Source organism: Rhodnius prolixus, unplaced genomic scaffold (assembly GCF_049639745.1).
Source record: "Rhodnius prolixus isolate KJV_2025 unplaced genomic scaffold, Rpr scaffold_3, whole genome shotgun sequence".
NCBI lineage: Eukaryota > Metazoa > Arthropoda > Insecta > Hemiptera > Reduviidae > Rhodnius > Rhodnius prolixus.
This window is the reverse complement of record NW_027411603.1, coordinates 1485052-1503243: the sequence shown is the minus strand read 5'-3', so window position 1 is coordinate 1503243 and position 18192 is coordinate 1485052. Positions and strand designations below refer to the sequence as shown.

The 18192-nt window shown below is 29.6% G+C and overlaps 1 protein-coding gene across 5 annotated transcripts; it reads left to right on the top strand.

The window, feature by feature from the left end:
* The first annotated feature begins 917 nt into the window (after window positions 1-917).
* orb (polyadenylation element binding protein orb) lies at window positions 918-17424 on the top strand. Of its 5 annotated transcripts, none has more exons than XM_074124544.1 (14): window positions 918-1218; window positions 4580-4703; window positions 4797-4879; window positions 6863-6968; window positions 7521-7651; window positions 7984-8250; window positions 8342-8591; window positions 9366-9448; window positions 10129-10284; window positions 11214-11306; window positions 11401-11563; window positions 11727-11854; window positions 12485-12700; window positions 15215-17424. In XM_074124544.1, the coding sequence occupies exons 1-13, from the start codon at window positions 1201-1203 to the stop codon at window positions 12698-12700; spliced, it is 1818 nt and encodes a 605-aa protein (XP_073980645.1). In that variant the 5' UTR covers window positions 918-1200; the 3' UTR covers window positions 15215-17424. The 5 variants fall into 5 exon arrangements, with proteins under 5 accessions (XP_073980645.1, XP_073980644.1, XP_073980643.1 ...); XM_074124543.1 differs by lacking the exon at window positions 15215-17424 and adding an exon at window positions 14897-15011 and having other exon boundaries at window positions 7518-7651; XM_074124542.1 differs by having other exon boundaries at window positions 919-1218; window positions 7518-7651.
* Window positions 17425-18192: the final 768 nt, after the last annotated feature.

Here is an 18192-nt window from a genome sequence, read left to right as displayed (position 1 = left end):
CACAATTTTTTTTGTCGGCTTTGTCCTAATGTTTGCAATTCTACCAAAAACAAATATTTCTATTTTTGTCGTAAAAAAAAAAAATCCTTTGTGTACTCTTACATTCACTTTAATGGTTGACATTCTAACTTGCAACTTTTTTTTAAAAAAAACTACGAATTTTGAAACATATTTCTTTTGGCCAACTATTCATAGTTTTTAAAACCTTTATAGAAAAAAATCATTAGAGCCAAACGTCAAAAATTAAAAGATTCATTCCATAAAATGGTTCTTCCAGTGTTGAATTTGTTTTACAAACTTTGATTTTTAGCCCTTCTTTATAACGAATAAAACTGGACCAGTACTTGTATACTGAAATGTTTCTTTGAAATAAACCTTACCCTTTCCCAAAAATACCCGTAATCAAATATACCTGTAAAAAAAAATTCATATAAACGATGCAGACCACCATGAATGCAAACTGTACTGAAAGTTATCTTAGACAAATTGTACAAATACTTACAACTGTTACTGAGAAAATCTCTTTTTAAAAAAAAGTAAAAAAATTATTCTGTAAAATGGTAGTTCTGGTTAATTTTGGTAATTAGTTAGACGTATCTCTTGAAATGTAAAAATCTCTATTTTCAATTTTGAGATATTTCACACCCATTCAATCAGACCATTTTCTAAAAAATTACTTTTTCGGACAAAAGGAACCTCAAAACAGATATTTTTTTCGGGGATAAAAACTAGAAATTTTCTTAAATGAAAATATATGAAGTTTCCAAAAAATAAATTTGTTTGCCCAACTATTTAAAATCATAGAGATTAGTTTTGAGAATAGAAGTAACAATAGATTTAATGTTTACAAAAGACATTAAAGATTTTTAACGGAATTTGAACTGACAAAGTTTCTAAAGATTGTATTTTTAATGTTATTGAAACTTCAGTCCGAATCATGCCTCACTACTAACATGTAGGCTGCCCTCTTTAAAATAAATATTAATAATTTATTGTACGTTTTGTTTAAATTGTTTTTTTGTTTCGTTTATTTTTTACCACTGTCGATTTAAAAGTTATTTTTAATAAATTAATGGCACATATATTGCAAATTTTAATATACTAAGTTATTTCCTTTATTTTTTTCTTGATTTGTTTAAATTACTTAAGACATCCTCAGTTTCATCTTACTGTCGTCTTTACGTTGTGAGAAACATCAACATGCCTGCATTACCTCAGGTAATTCTTCTTTTTTTTGTATTTTGTATAAACATTGTAAAACGATTAATTATTTGGAACAACATTGATGAAAGGTTTTAATGATTGTATTGTGATATTGTGAAGTTGAAGATTTTGTTTTTACTTTCTCTTGTTGCATGATTTTTCTCGTCAAAATTTCGGAAATGATGTTTTTTTTCTGTAAATATCTAAATGCTCGCACACGCATATCTAAAATGGTTAAACACGCTGACTGCTTCCTCTTATATTTGTAGCTTACCCTAAAATTACTCTTTAAAGGGTCAATCCCTTATCCCTTTTCCGAAATCCCATAAAGCGAATTTATCTGGAAACAATTGTACAGATAAAGCATAGATCTTCGTGTATTTAACGTAGGAACTTAAAATACAAACAGTGAAAACCAAAATGAAAAAAACGTTTTAAGTACTTCAAGATGGGAATTTTTAATCGCTAAGTTCCAATCGGGAAAAATGGTGGAAATTAGGCTAATATGGAGCTTGAGCTTCCAGCGATTTCTCTTGCACAGTACACTCACCATTTTCCCAAAAACCATGTTTTTTAGATTCAGAAAATCTCAGTATTTTACCGGTAAAAATTCAATTTTAAAACTTTGACCAGATCGGAACAATTCCACTTACCCATTACTGGTAAAGTAAAGTAAAAATCCAGCTAGACAGTCATTCAACTTTTAATCATTCAAGAAATAATAAAATATAGCAGGGTGTGGACAAACGCTTATTTTTCTCTTGAAGATTGGTGGGCATTATTCAATGGTACAAAGAAAGAAAAAAAGATTGGAATTATTTATCTAATAATTATATTATCGCTGATTTTATCCGTCATGCGTATTTTTCCGGATTTTTATTGATTATCAGAGGTTGATTAATACAGTTTGGTTTATAGAATTTAACTTCAACTAAGTTTCCGTCTCACTGTACACTTGATGATCAGCGATATTATCCAGCATTGTAGAAGTTAGTAGAATTGTATGTTCTTAGAATTATTCACTTGTAAAATTAGATTTATTTAATTTACTATTAATTAATGGTATTTAATTTACGTATCAATAGTTTTTATTTTTGTATTTCTAATGTTATGTTTTATCCCAGATCACTCACGATATGTTTTCTTAAAAACTCTGATTTTTTTAATTCATTGATAATTACAATTACTTTTGAGAAAGGCTGATGTTCTAATTTCACAGGAATTCTTTTAGAACAACTGTTGATGAAATGAACTTCAAGCAAAACCTATCTTAAAATTTATTCTAAAAAAGTAAATTACTTTAATTTCATAAATGGTACCATCTTCGAAAACAAAAATATATTCATCAAAGTGCATTTCTGGGCAGCCAGTTTTCTGCAAATTTTGAATTTTAAATAGTTGATAAATGCATACATACACAATAATGGAAGCTTGGCTATCCCGTCTATTAAGAAGTGTTCCTAACAGAATTTTCCAAGAAAAATGTTTTATGCAGCTAGTGAACTAAGTTTAAGATAAAAACCATTGGAGCTATTTTCGAGAATAACAAAAAAAAAACACTATTGGTTCATTAGATGATATTTACAGCTGACCGATTGTGACCAATACATATTGTGAAAAAGAAAAGCCATATTTTAACATTCTGCGATTTTAATTTTTTTTTAAATTACATTGGTTACACATACACACTTTTGGACCTCTACAGTGAGATTTCCGGTGAATACTAAAATCAATAATCTGCACACGATTTCATTACCATCTTTTACTGGTAGAGTAAGAGGAAGGAAAAAAATAACAACTTCCGTTCAAGAGATTCTCCTAATTTGAAATTTTAGTAATATGTTTAGTTTTCATTAAAATTATCAGTGTTGTATCTAAAAGCAAGTTTTACTGGACAAAAATTTGCAAACAAAATCCCTTTTTCTCGACTTACTTAAAAGAAATCAACTGCAGTAGCTTTTCCGGTGAAAATCGCTGAAAACTTGTAAAGAAACTCAGCAAAGAAATTGATATACTGAACAACACCATTTGCTTTAAATTCCACTTTTTTTTTATTTAAAAATTACTAAAATAAACATGCTGGATATGCACTCAGTAGTAGAAATATGATCTGGATTCCAGCCAAAGTGAATATTTAGTACAAACTTCTGCAACGCTTTCTAAATTTAAAAATTTGGTGTCATTCGAATTTAAATAATAAACTTATAATGAAACTTACAATTTTTACTAATAATGAAGAAACAGATAACTTTAATGAAAGAATTATGTTGAAGGAAACATGACTTCATACTTGACTAATCCCACTAAAATCAATATTCTCTGAGGAAAAAGGTTCAAACTAAAGTGTAACTTTGACTGATATCATTTTTTTTATTTTAATTTAAGTGGCGTCAACATCTAAGGTCCTTGGCGTCCAGAGATTTTTTTAAATCACTTCCTGTCTCCTGTCAGTGTTCACTCGTTACGCTGCGTGCTCTTCGGAAGATAAAATCTAAGGGCCAGCAGCTGAATTCGAATCCGGGAACTCCGTAAGGGATCCAGTATTTTATCCACTTACCTGATTCCTTCCCTTAAGTCATGTTCATGTTCAAATGAAATCCTTTGACGGCTGCCCGAAAAATTACTGAAATCTGAAAAAAATTTAGGTGAACTAACATTCTCTTACCTCAGAACTTCACAAATAACTTTTATACGTACAATACATTTGACCCAAACCTTACATGTAGTTCCGTTTTCTATACTTTCTTCGATAGTAGCAATAGAGTATAATGTTCAAGTTGATTTAAGAATAGGATATATCCAAGATTTCATTAAAAAAAAGCATGATAGAAATAGCAAGCTACATTATAGATCCAGATGAATAAGGTCGAAGAAAAGATAACGCAAAATTTAACAATTATTTATTTGACATTCAATAAGCCGATTTGTAAAAAAATAATATTCAACTTGAAAATTATAATAATTAGGGTTTTCTTTCAGCTAACTTCTATTTTTTATCTATTTACTACATTGCTAGATCTACCAGTTTCCATTTTTGAAGTGCACGTACATGCAAAGAGATTATCTTCTAACAATGAACAAATTTCTGATCCAGAGGACCTAAAAACATGTATTTCCAGTGTGAAAATGAAAATCCAGAATAGAAAATTTGTTCATTAGTTAGAGAAAGTAATAAAGTACGGACCAAATCAGGGGGCGTTTATGGGCATATGTTGTTCTTACACAGACGCCTGTTTGGTGCGCTATCTTTTGGCCTAGCAAGGCTCCTATCTCTCAGTTGTTGTGATCGACTAGATTAGTGGTCATCCCGAATAAATTACAGCATAAATACCATATTTCAGGAGTTTTATTGTGTTATTATTCTATTTATATACAGGCACCAAATCGTACAGGAAGAGGAAACTGTCAAAGGGAAGAGAACACAAACCTGAGTTCGCCTCAGGTGCAACCTAATTGGAATGCACCCAGTCCAACACCTTTTACTACACCTCCTCCTAAAGGTGAATTATTTGAATAAATTTCCAAATTTTTAACCTTTTTTAAAAAAATGTTTAGTAATACTTAATTTTTTATGATTATTATTTCTTTAACAGGAGACTCAGTTGAATCTATTGAACTTCTTAATTTGAACATGCCAACATCAACGGTAAGACCGCGAGAACCTCATCACTTACAGGTATTTGTATATTTATTTTTCTGTGGGTAAAATTGTTTTATTTGTGAGGTAAAGTCCAATTGTAATATGTCGCAAAGAAAATATAAAAGAAGTATAAAGCTTAGATAAACATTCTTTTGTAAAATAAATTATTTATTTATTTGCCTGAGTGATATTCCTCATACAAATAGAAATACAAATCTTTTGTTACAGCAATGAAATTTTATTGAATAAAATACACATTACTTAAATGTACAATAACTGAAAATACAAACATAAATTACGTTTTTATATGTAGATATTGTAGTTCAAAATAATAAAATAAAATTTAAACTTTCTAGTTTTCAATTAAAATATAAATAAAGTGAATTTAGAGTTAACCTTCAGTAATGATTTGAATAATAATGATTTTTAGTCCAAACTGATTTACTAATAAGTCGCAATTAAACCAATGAGCATTAATTAATTAACCAATAATAAATAAAAAATACAATGAAGTAATAATTATTCTATATTTGCAAATGTTTTTATTCGTACGATATAAATGATCTGGTCCTTTAATTGATTTAAAAAAAAAAAACAATAACAATGTAAGTTCGATGTCAGGTGTGGTGAGATACTCACATGACTCTCTCATTGCAATTTTCATGAAAAAATTTTGTTGAAACTATTTTTACTATTATCTACTATTTACAAAAAAAAAAACAAAAATTTACTCAGTAGAATAAGCACTTACGTCCTCTAAATTTGGAGGTTTACTTACAGATGTAATTACTATTAGTATTAGGCTGGTCATTACTTGAGAAAAGTTATGCTTAACCCACCTCTCCCAGGAGCTGGCAGAAAAGGATTTTTCCAATAAAACGTTTCAAATCAAAGTAATTCTTCCAGAATGATCATACAAAATATTAAAGAAAATCGTTGTTGCTGTTTGCTGTATTTTTTTTTTTTATAATTATAATTTCATATATTACTTATAAATGAATGGATTACAGAATTAATTCTTTAATAGGTGGGTGCACAGAACTTTATAAATTTACTTAATATAATTTAGCAAACAATGAAGCATGTTATTGATCCATTAAAATATTTTTGATCTCAATAAAATAACAATTCAAAACATTTTTTTAGAACTTAATAAAGTCTCAAAATGCAGTTTGTAGCCCCTGTTTTGTTTATGTATACCCAGCTGTCAGTTATATCTAAAGTTATGTACATAACCCTTAATGTAACGAAAAAATACTTATTATTGAAAACAATAAATTAATTAAAAGGCACTATTTATCTTTTTACGATAAAACTAAACGAAATTTTTTCATTTTCAAAAAAAAAAATCAGCCTTAACCTATTTTTACGTTGGCAGCATTTTTGTTATCTAACACATAAAGATAGAATTTTTTTTTCATATAATAAATAAAAATTAGGTTCATATTTAGATCTTAAGATTTTTAAACGAAATTATGGTAAGAATTTCAATGCTATAATTGTTAATAACATATGAACTCCCTTCGTGTATTAATAAAAAAAAATATAATAGAAAATAATTTGCATATGTCAAATTTTGAAATTTTTTAACAATTAAATGCCAGCTGTTTGGAAAAATGCTTACACTTAAATGATTTTTTTTTTTAAAGAAATACTATTTCAAGTTTTAATCCATCAGTTTTATATTTCATAAAATAAGTTTTTAGTCATGAGTTTCTTAATTTTTACTGATCTCAACATGCTGGTAAACAAAATGAATATTTTAATAGCATCATTTGTTAATTTAAAAAAAAAAAAAGTTAAAAAAATTACTTCAAAACAACCAAAGAAGACCTGGTTTTATGATAAGCAATGATATATCTTCATTTTAGTAGAAATTTTGTACTTTAAACCGTACAAGTCACTATGAATATAGATCATTGTTTTTACTTATTCTTTATGAGATATAGAAGTTTAAGAAAGATTTAATTATCTTTCTACAAAACTTTATGTACTGATGTCACTTAAAATATTTTTTAGATGAGAGGATGCGTGGACCCTCAATTGCAAGGTCGACAAAATCCTGAATTCCTTTCTTGGACTCATCAAAATTCAACCCCTTTTGACAATACCCCTCCTTCTCAAGGTAATCATTATTTTGTCTATTTTACTTTCAATTTATGAAATTAAAATATTGAACATGCAATTTATGAATTTAATGTAAGTAAGAATTTTTAGAACGTCTAAAAGAAATTGACTTCAATTGTTTAAAAAAAAAAAAAACGTGAAGATAAACATATTTTTAAAAAGGCTACTATTATTAGTTGTGTACGGTTTGGGAAGCCATGACATAGTGTCAGAGAACATCAGTGAGAGGTGAGATTTGTAAAGTTCAGAAGGAATTGTTTCAAATAGTGTAAGGAATTAAAAATTTCTGTGAAGGAGATATATGCCTTGAAAGAAAGACGGGGCGGGGCGTGCATGGTCCCAACTCCTTTAAGAGATTTCCGAAAAAAGTATTAGAAAACTTGCAAACGTATTAAGAGCGTCCTTCCATTAATAGGCACTTGCAAGCGTATTTTTTAAATACTAATTAAAGTAAAACATCAAAAACGCTAAGGTTTTTACCAGATATTTCCAAAATTATTAATTCATATCGACTTATGACAATAATAGTTTACAAATTTATTTACAGCAGGCGATTCTCTTGACTCAATTTCTGACCTACTGTGTCTTAACATGCCCCGTGGGACTCTGCTTGGAAACGCTAATCCGCTTGCACCACCATATAACATAAACCACTCTCTCGAATCAAATTCACCTTATCAGGTAAAGAATTTAGAAATATTTATTTATTTTATATGAAGAACATTGATATACAAGATTTTCTAATGACAAACCTTTTTTTTAACGGTTAAATATTACGGCAATACATATGTTGCTCCTATAAAATATGGTTAGGAAAGAGATGTGGTTTTGAAAGCCAAATCCGTTAAGACTTAAGATCAGAAACCCCGCTACTTTATATCGCATCATGTTATAATAGTGGATGTTTATAGTATTAAAGACAAATTTGTTTTTTTTAAAGAACAAATTATAGATTTAAAATAAAGTGAAAACTTTGATTTACATTTTAGAAATTATATATTTATTGCATTCAGGGAGGAGGTTTACGATACAGTGGGTACCATCAAATAAGGTACGACCCGCAGAATGGTTCCACGCCGAGGAAGGTAGTAAGAACGATGGATGTATCGCCGCCATCGCCTTACCAAGCAGTTTCGCCCATCTGCCCTCCGCTGAACTCACCACCACTTTGCCGAACAACTCCTGAAGAGAACACTGTACAGTCTCATTCAAATTCCCCTGCTGACTCTCATATTAGTAAATCGAGCAGTGATCATACAAATTTAAATGCTAATATTATGGTAATTTTTTTATAATCTCTAAAAAATAATTATGGTTTTTAAATTATTTCAAAAAAAGTGAAAATAACTATTGAGTATTGTCAATTGTTAGCCAAGTCTACCGTACGGAGTACATCCTGGTACAGTTTTCTGTCCAAGTACTGAACAAGAATTAGTTAACATACAAAATCTTTACGCTCTGAGGCGACAACACGAAACGGATCTGGTTAGTAAATTAATTGAACATACAAGTAAATTAATTATTGCTGCGGCGAAAACATCACCAGAGCACAAAGTGGAAGACCAGAGTATTTATATAAATTCTGGTGGGGAAAAATCAAGATATCAACGAAATTTATCTGGTAAGTGTTGCTTTTGTGTTTCTAAGTTTTAAAACATGTATTATATTTAAAGAATGCAGTGAAAAGGATGCTGATATTGCAAGGGTTAATGACGAATAACTATTACTAAATCGCCATTTAGTTTTTTGTTTTCAACCATCATTTTTTTATATTTCATTAAATATAACAAAGCTAAATGAAGTAAAATAAATATATTTGTTTATGCTCTTAAAATTAAATTCATTAGTAGTTCATAAGCAGTATGTTGCTTACCTAAAAAACAACGAGCTTTGGCATTTTTTAATTCTTCTTTATTATTATTTTTATTAACGCCTGTTTCTTAAAATAAGCGATAATAAAGTTGTGTTTTCGTGGTATACCGGCATAAATATAGATGGATACTTAGGCACTCTCTAGACCTCAAAATTGATATGAACACTCACAAGACTTTGTCTTAACTCAGGTAATTCGATCCAATAAATTCGGTTCATACCCCAAATTGTAAATAAAAGTTTTTTCTCAAATTTGTAAAAACTGTTTGCGTGAATCATTTCATTTTTGCCAGGACTTTGTGAAGCTTGTTCTTCGATATTTTATCCTCATTGCATTCATGTGGCAAATTCTGAATCATAACTCTGAGTTAGTACCTCGGCAATAGAAAGTAATTTTTCCTAGAAATAAGAGAAAACCAGATTTCTCCTAGCCCACATTCACTTTAACCCACAGTATACTATTTAAATTTGATATTTACCATTAATCAACTTACTTGGTCCTTTTGTTTTTTTTAAATTGAAGCGTCGAATATTAAGGAAGCCATCTGTACATGGAGTGGACCTTTACCGCCAAGAATTCATAAAAATCCCACCTATTCATGCAAGGTAAATATAATTTCTACTTCTCCTAAGAGGAAAGATTGTATATTTTATTTAGAGATTTCACCAGACAGATGTGGTTTTTAGAAATTGTTTCTGTCTGGAAATATTTAAACACTATGCATTTCAAAATATCGGAATTTTTATATTTAGTTTACATTTCACTATGGAATGGTAAAATCGCTACCAGACAGTTTTCCGACCCACTACCATAATGCCTTAGAAATTCCTAATCACCTAGACATGAATTACCTTTTTTTTTAGCTACCAGTTTACAACAGGATATCCAGAATTAACTTTTAATACCAATGAACTCCTGAAAACGTCGCAGGAATCTTAAGTTTGTGTCTAATGGGTTTAATAAAAATGTAAAGTTTACAGACAAAAATTATAAGATTTTTTTTTGTGGGGCACATCCGAAATGGGTAGCTCGAAAAATGATTTTTGTGAAGTTTTGAAGAACCTAAGAACTACGTTTGTTTGCCTGCCAATCATGTTCAAGTAGAGAAGGAATTCTGAAGTTCTTTTTTACCATAATCCATCCATTCGCTAATCTTAGAAACATGGAACTGATATCCCCTCCCCTTTATTATGTTATAGAATTTTTTTAATAATTATTTTTAATTTTAATTTTCAATAAAGTTTTGTAATTTCCATTATTCATTATTATTTTACTATTTCGTAAGGTATTTCTGGGCGGAGTACCTTGGGACATTACAGAAGCGACATTAATGCAAGCGTTTAGCAAGTTTGGTTCTATCAAAATTGAATGGCCAGGTAAAGATTTGGCCGCTAATCAACCCAAAGGTTATGTCTACATAATTTTTGAAACAGAGAAAAAGGTTACAATTTTTAATATTGCTATTTACTATTAATCAGTGGCGAAGTTTCACTTTAGTCTACAAGGCTGAGCTAATCCAAAATATTTTTTCAAAAAAAACATTTCTTATATTAGTCTTCTACTTGTATATCATTTAAGCATTTAAATGCTGCTTTGAGGAAAGTATCATTTTCGAATTACGTGACTTGCGTATAGACGAAACCTGAACGTTCAAGAATTTTATGTAAGCTTGAAGCTTTTCGTAGTCTCCTGGATTTGTACATTTGTTCACTTCAGTTGGATTTCTGGATGACAATACTAAGGGTCCCAAGATTATTTATTCGGCTACCTCCGAGAAGTGTCAGAAAACGCGTTTAATCACACGGACATTTTGGATTAAAAAACTAATTACATCTTAATTCTCTGTTATAATTCAGTCCGAAAATTCGTACTTCAAGCCTGGACAAGTGAATAACTGCTTTCTTGCTTGTTGGTATGTAATTTATTTATTTTTTTTAAAGGCATTTCATAAAATATGGTGTGGTAGAAAGTTAAAATTAGTACTAAACGAATTATATATTTGTGTATTATTGTCATTTATAGCAGAGATCTTGGTTTTTATTGAAAAATAATTTTTTCGTAATGTATCTTTAAAGATCAAGCATCAAGAATGCCACCTCATTTCCCTTCCTGAAAAGTTCATTATGTATTTCTGCCAGAAAATTGAAACTGAATTATAATTTTACTTTCCAGTGAGGCATCTCACAACATGTTCCTATCCTGTATTTTATGATCACGATAAGTCCGATATTTGGAGAAGTTTTTATTGGCATAAAATATTACCTCGGCTTCAGCCTCCTAGAAAAAATAATTACGCTTCGCTACTGCTTTTGATTACTTTTTTTCTTTCTTTTTAAAAAAATAAACATTCATAAGTGGTTTGTATTTTAGGTAAAATCCTTGTTAGAATGTTGTACACATGATTTTTCTAAAGGAGGCAATTGGTATTTTAGAATTTCCTCAAGAAAAATGAAATCCAAAGAGGTAAGTTCTTTTAAAATATAAGAACATTTTTAGATTTTATGGTTTACATTATTCTATTTTTTTTTTTTTTTTTTTATAATTCACTGGATTACAGGTACAAGTTATACCTTGGGCGGTGGGTGACAGTAACTTTGCAAGAGTATCTCAAAAACTTGACCCTCAGAAGACAGTATTTGTTGGTGCCTTACACGGTATGATTAATGCTGAAGCGTTGGCCAAAATTATGAACGATCTTTTTGGAGGAGTAGTATATGCAGGTAAGTTCATTTTGTGTATATCGTTTAGATAAGAGAGAAATCAACGTAGATTTTAGCTCAAAGTGAAGAAGACCTAGTGCTTTAGCTTAACTTACAAAAGTATTTATTTATTTTTAATATTTATAGCATACAGTACAAAATACATATTTATTTTTTATGAAAGGTTTGGACACTGACAAATACAAATATCCTATTGGTTCTGGAAGAGTGACTTTCAGCAACTATTGGTCTTATATGAAAGCCGTTGTAACAGCTTTTATAGAAATTAAGACATCTCAATTTACTAAAAAGGTATTTTTTTAACTGTTGATTTAAACTAGAATTAAATATATTTTTTTTTTTCACGGGCTCTGCAACTACATTAAACATATCTATTGATCCTCTCCAACTAATCCATTGAGATAGGTCACCTTGCAACACTCAAGGTGATGAAACCATTTTCACCTAGTACTCTAGTAAGGTTCTGGAGAGTCGGTAGTTAGGGTTAAACACTCCTAGCACACCGGACTTCCAACAAATTCCAGATGTTCTTAGAGTGGCTTCTCCAAATTATGGGAGGCTTGCTTGCCAGAGAAGTTCTAGGAAGTGAGTGGTAAGACGGTATCCATGGATGATATCAACTGGTTTTCAAATGGAGTGGACCTCAAATTTAGGAGTCGGGAGGGTTACTGAAAAGAATAATGCTCAAGCTACAAGCTAGAGTTCGCTTGTAGGTTCGTTAAACCTAAATACTATAATTGAACATAACCTCTGAATCTCAAGATACTATTATCTTTAGATATTCGCGGGATCAGCACGATTCCTAGCTTATCCACTTCCCCCCGTCGGAAGTAAATTGAAGCAATTGCAATAATTATACATTTTTCCAATCTTTAAAAATAAATACATAAATAAATTTTTAACTTGTTTTCTTTCTTACAGGTACAAGTAGATCCTTATTTAGAAGATTCACCTTGTTCGTCATGTAATGTTCAACAGGGGCCATATTTCTGTAGAGAGATGGTATGCTTTCGTTACTATTGTAGAAGCTGTTGGAGTTGGCAACATTCTAATGAAAGCATGCGTACGCATAAAATGCTTACAAGAAATTCCAAAAACACCAACGTAACACCACTAGGCACGCCGCGGCTAATCTAGGTAATACTTTTGTGTAATAATTGAATTTTAAAACAAAAAAACAAAATGGCTAGACCTCTGATGAGAATCCGATGACAAATTTGGACGAATTAAAAGATGTGTTTAAAAAAAAAAATTGTCACCGCCCAGAAGACGTTAGCTTAATTTAGGTTTACTACCAATGCTTTGACTGGAATTTTAAAACAAAGAATTGCACATGATAGGAAAGTTCTAATTTGCTTGAAGTTACTCAATTTTAGATTTTTTCCCCCACCATTTCAAGAACATTAACAAAAACTGAATGTGGCCAAAATGTCCGAAATCTATATTGGGGGAGGGGTAAACTTGATGATTATGTTTTTAAGGTCAGAAGATGTGACAGATAAGAAATCTCTGAAAATTAATGTTTCTTTTTCTCGTTGGAGCCGTAAACTATTTAAGCTAATGCAGGCGCCACGGTAGCCGAGCGGGTTAAGAGGCGAGACCTGCAAAGCTAATATGCATTGTGGTACTGGGTTCGATTCCTGGTCTTGGCCTTGGATTTTATTTAATGGTTAAATGAGAAATAGTAAAGTACGTTTGCTATTCGCCTCCGTCCACGACACCTAATAAATGGTAGTTGGACGTTAAGCCCCGCCTGAAAAAAAATAGGCGATTACTTTACTTTACTATTTAAGCTAATGCGTTTAAACTGTCAAGTTTAATCTGTAAATTCATTTCTTCTAGATGGTGTAGTTTTTTATAAGACTTAAAAAGTTTCCTGGTTTTTATTTTTTAGCTTTCCCTTTAGGTTTTTGAAGGGTTAGCTATTCTGGGTTGATGCATAACTTCATATTGTAATTTAATTTACGTTTAAACCGGTCATTTTACTTTCCCTAATTCGGTTAGATGTTAGAGGAAGTATTGCTTTCTTATCAATTTTTCTTATAACGAGTTTTCGCCGGACATGTAAATTTTGAGGTCTCGTTAGTTTCTAAAAAAAAAACGTGGTATTCAGAAAACGGTCTAGTGGCTGTCATACTAGCTCAAAAACCGGATCCTGAGGGACCTGCTAGTGACAGCGTAGAAAAGTCCTCAGTCAAAGACCCACTTTACATACGATATTTATATATTTTTTTTTTTACTTGGTAATGATTTTCTGAAAAAATAGCACCATTTTTCTTAGTCAAACGTGGTATAATCATTGCACACATTTAGGTTTACAACCTTTATTAGAACCTTTTTTTTTCCTGTAAAAATCTTTATTTAAGGGCATTTCTGGAAAAGAGAGGGACTGACTTCCCCTTTGTTTAGTGTATTGTACGGTCTTATCACTTTAGATATATCAAACTAAGTTTTTTTTGTTTTTTTTTTAATTAATTTTCTCTTAATATGTACATATGTTCTCTTTAATCTGCATTAATATTTTAATTTGTTAAGTGCATATATAATGTATGCACCAAGCTTAGAACCTAAATTTTTAAATATTTAATTCTTGTGCACATATGTAGATTATTGTAAATAATTAAACTACCACCAACTTACTACCACACTTTAGATATGTTAAATGAGTTGCTCGAAAATTCCGAGTTCAAATAAAATTTCTCAAATCAGAATTGCTCCTAAAATAGATCGGATTATATATTTTTCTTTAGATGGAAGATTTGCGAGGGAATCGGTCAAATAAAACAACTCGTCTTTTTGCCAACGTTTCGACAAATATATTGTCCTCTTCAGGGCCTGGATATTACAAATACAAAAACAATTTACAGAGTCAGTAACATAGAAAAAACAGTAAAAATCAGTAATACAAAAATAAACAGTAAAATACAATAAATTCTTTATAATTATTGAAACTTACGTGGCTATGCGGGTTGGTTGAGTTACAGAAACTAAGAGCTAGAAATGGAGAAGCAGGTATATATATATATATATATAAAGATATAGCGAGACTTACACGGGAATTTTGGTAATTATAATTGAACAGGTACAATAGACTAATTACAACAAAGGAGTAAATACAATAAATATTAGGAAATTTCTTTAAACAACAAAAACTTTATTATATTTGTCGAAACGTTGGCAAAAAGACGAGTTGTTTTATTTGGACCGATTCCTCGCAAATCTTCCATCCTAAGTTTAACAATTTGCGGTCACGAAAAACTATATATTTATTTTTTCTTTAGACTTAATTACCATTTATTCAGTGCTACTGCTTCTTTTTTTTTTTTGTTATAGGTTTTACAGGAACTTGTTTTTACAGCAAACGAAGGGTTTCCTGAATTGTTTTTCAGTTTGAGGCTATTTAAAAATTGTGCAGTTTTGGAAAAAGAATTAAATATATTTCAAATAATTCTGAGTTTGAAGTTTTGAACTTGGAGAATTTTCAGAAAATTGAAAAGTCGTGTAACTTTTAACCATTTCCTCCCCTCCCCCCCCACTTTTTTTTAAAATTGAGACATCCTTCAGGGTTCCCTTATTAAGCCATTAATATTCACTCAGGGAATATCATCCGTACAGAAGATATAAGAACATTTTTTGTTTTGTCTTTTTCAGGACTTCTTAATCAAACAAAAAAAATTACAACTTTTCAAACAAACAAGCAAAAATGTAAAAACAAAAAAAATTAAAAAAAAAAAGGAAATAAAAAAACTTTAAAAAAATATTTAAAAAACAAAAAAATCCTGTAACTATCTGGAAGACGTTTAATTTCGATGATTTTCTTTTGGGAAGCATGCTGAGAAAATATAGAGAAAGAAAATACACAAAAATCAAAATTCCGAAAATATTTCACCAAAGAAACAAACAAACAAAAAAAGAAGAAGATTTATAGAGTTTTTGTGAAGAAATTTTGTTAATAATCCGTACCCATTACTTTCCACCATTTTGTTCCACCTGATCTGTGGTTCTTACTAAACAAAACTATTTATTTTTCGTGTAATAATTTTGCCACAGTTTTCACATAGTGTCTCTGGTGTTTTTGTTGACCCTACCAATATTCAATTTTTGTTTTTCATTTCAATTCGATTCAATTTTTTTTTTTTTTTAGATTTAATTTGATTATTAAACCAGTTTAATTATTTATTTATTTTTGCTAATTTTTTGTGTGTGTGTTATTAAGACATTATTTTTTTTTTTAAAAAAAAAGCAAATTAGTGGTGTTGTTACATTTAAAGAAAACATAAGGTGAAAGATGCAAGAAGTTTTTTTAGATTAAAAAAAAAAAAAATATGGATGCTTAGCATGAATTACAAATGTGTCTTTTTTTAATAAAAGAATAAGTTCCTATTTCGTTTTTACGGACATAGTGGTGTTAATACATTTCGTTAAAAACGAAAAAAATAATCAAACAACTTTGATGAAAAAAAGAGAAAGTGTTTTGTGATATGTTTCTTTTTTTTAACTTTTACTTGACTCTTCAAAAATGAAAAAAAAAAATAATATATATATATATATTAAAAAATAGAAATAATAAGTGCGCTTCGGTTCCACAGTGAGCAATTTAATTTAATTTTTTAATAATTATTATTATTTTCCTTTGTTTTCGTTTTTATATATACATATATATAAGTTTAAACAAAAAAAAAAATAAATAAAAATATTATATATTGTTGTATAATTTGGTGTTGGTAATTTAAAAAAAAGCCATTATGACAGATTTTTGTTAAATTTTCTTGTTAAGGTATAAAAAAAAACAAAACTAAAACTAAAAAATAAATTTAATTGGATTATTTCTAAAATTCCAGGAAATTTGAAATTTATCATTTTTTTTATTTATTTATTTATAATAAAGATTTATTTCTCTCATTTTAACGACTTATGATGCAAAAATAAAAAATTGTTCATCACAAAGCCCAGGCAAATACTCTGGTTGTATCAAATTTTTAAAAACTGGTTTGATCGGCTTTGCCTCAAAATGTGTATTGCTTTTTGGTGTACGAAGTTTTTTTTTTTTTTTTTTTTTCCAACCATGAGTTCCGTATTCTCAATATATAAAGAAAATATTTCGCCAGTAATTTCTTTCCTGATTTTTGTCAAAGGGTCCTACTGTTACTATGGGCATTGTCTCTTAATCTAACAGTACCTTCTCTCCTTCCAAGAATTTGTTCAAAAACAGTTTGGGAGGAAGAAATCATCATATATAATTTGATTTCTTGGGTCTTTGAATCAATTAACTACCGCTCATTCATGGCGATCAGATGTCCTTGAATTCAGGTTTAAGTCGTTAAGAGAGGAATATTTTTGCAAGTTATTTAAAATTACAAATATATAAAACAATATGTACGAAAAAAAAAATTATATATATGTACTTGAGTTTCATTTAAATTATTTAAATGAAAACAGTCTTTTTTAATTATATATAAAAAGAAAAATGAGACATAATTTTTTTTCTGTGAAAAAGAACCATGTTTAACTATTTAAAAAAATAATTCTATGACTATATAAGATTGTATTTGAGCAATATATTTACTTACAAAAATATATTTATATATTATATATGTCTATAAAGAATATAAATATATAATTTATATATTTATTGTTAATTTTGATAAAAACGAAACATTGTTATTTAAAAATATAAATATGTGTTTATGTGACATTAATAATTTTTATCATTTTGAAAAAATGAGCAAAGGATTTTAATTTCTAATGGGCGTTTAGTGTTAGAAAAATGAGAAAAAAAAAATAAAAATCATGAGGGTTTTCATTTATAAAAAATATTTACAAATATAGTAAAGAAGGTTATCCATGAATTTCAAGTAAAAGAGGTCAGTTCAGAGCTTTTTATAGTATTGCATGTTAGTTAGTCTAAGTTGACGAGTTGTAAAGAACTGATTGTTCCTTCGGGTTCCCTCTCATCGACTAGTAACGGTGATATCAATACCTATTCGCAAAAGTCGTTGCGATGTTCGAATTTATGTTCAAGTTTAGTTATTAACGTAAAAAAAAAAACAAAAAAAAACACTAGTATGTAGTATGTGCGGAATTTTTGTTATATCTTCTGATTCGGGGAGTCTCAGGCTGCATCTTCGCACTTCATTCAATCAATATTCCTCCATGCGTATGTTTACTTCCATTTAAATATTTTTGTTTAAACGACCTGTTTCGGGTAGACTTTCGACTGTTTGCTGATAAAGCAGTGTTCAAGCACTGAAAATTCTCAAAATTCTAGAATTCACTTTTCTATAAACTAGAAAAGTGCCTCAAACTCATTACTTTGGTCAGGTCCGGTGCTTATCAACCGGCCCAAATATGGGATGAAAGTGAGTCATACAGAAAAATCTATATTCTGGAAATAGGCCAGTCGCCTGAAGTAGTCGTTCGTTTTACACGTCCAAATAACAAAGAAAATAAAAGGACAACGCAACCAAACTGCTAGGAATAGAATCTTTTAGAAGTTTCTCAGCCCACATTTATGGATCCTACAAAAATATGGGGAGGAAAAAAATTAAAACATTCTCCTGTTTAGAAGATAAAAGAATACTCACTGAAATACTACTTCGCACACTTCTGCCCATGTCCATGTTTAGTTT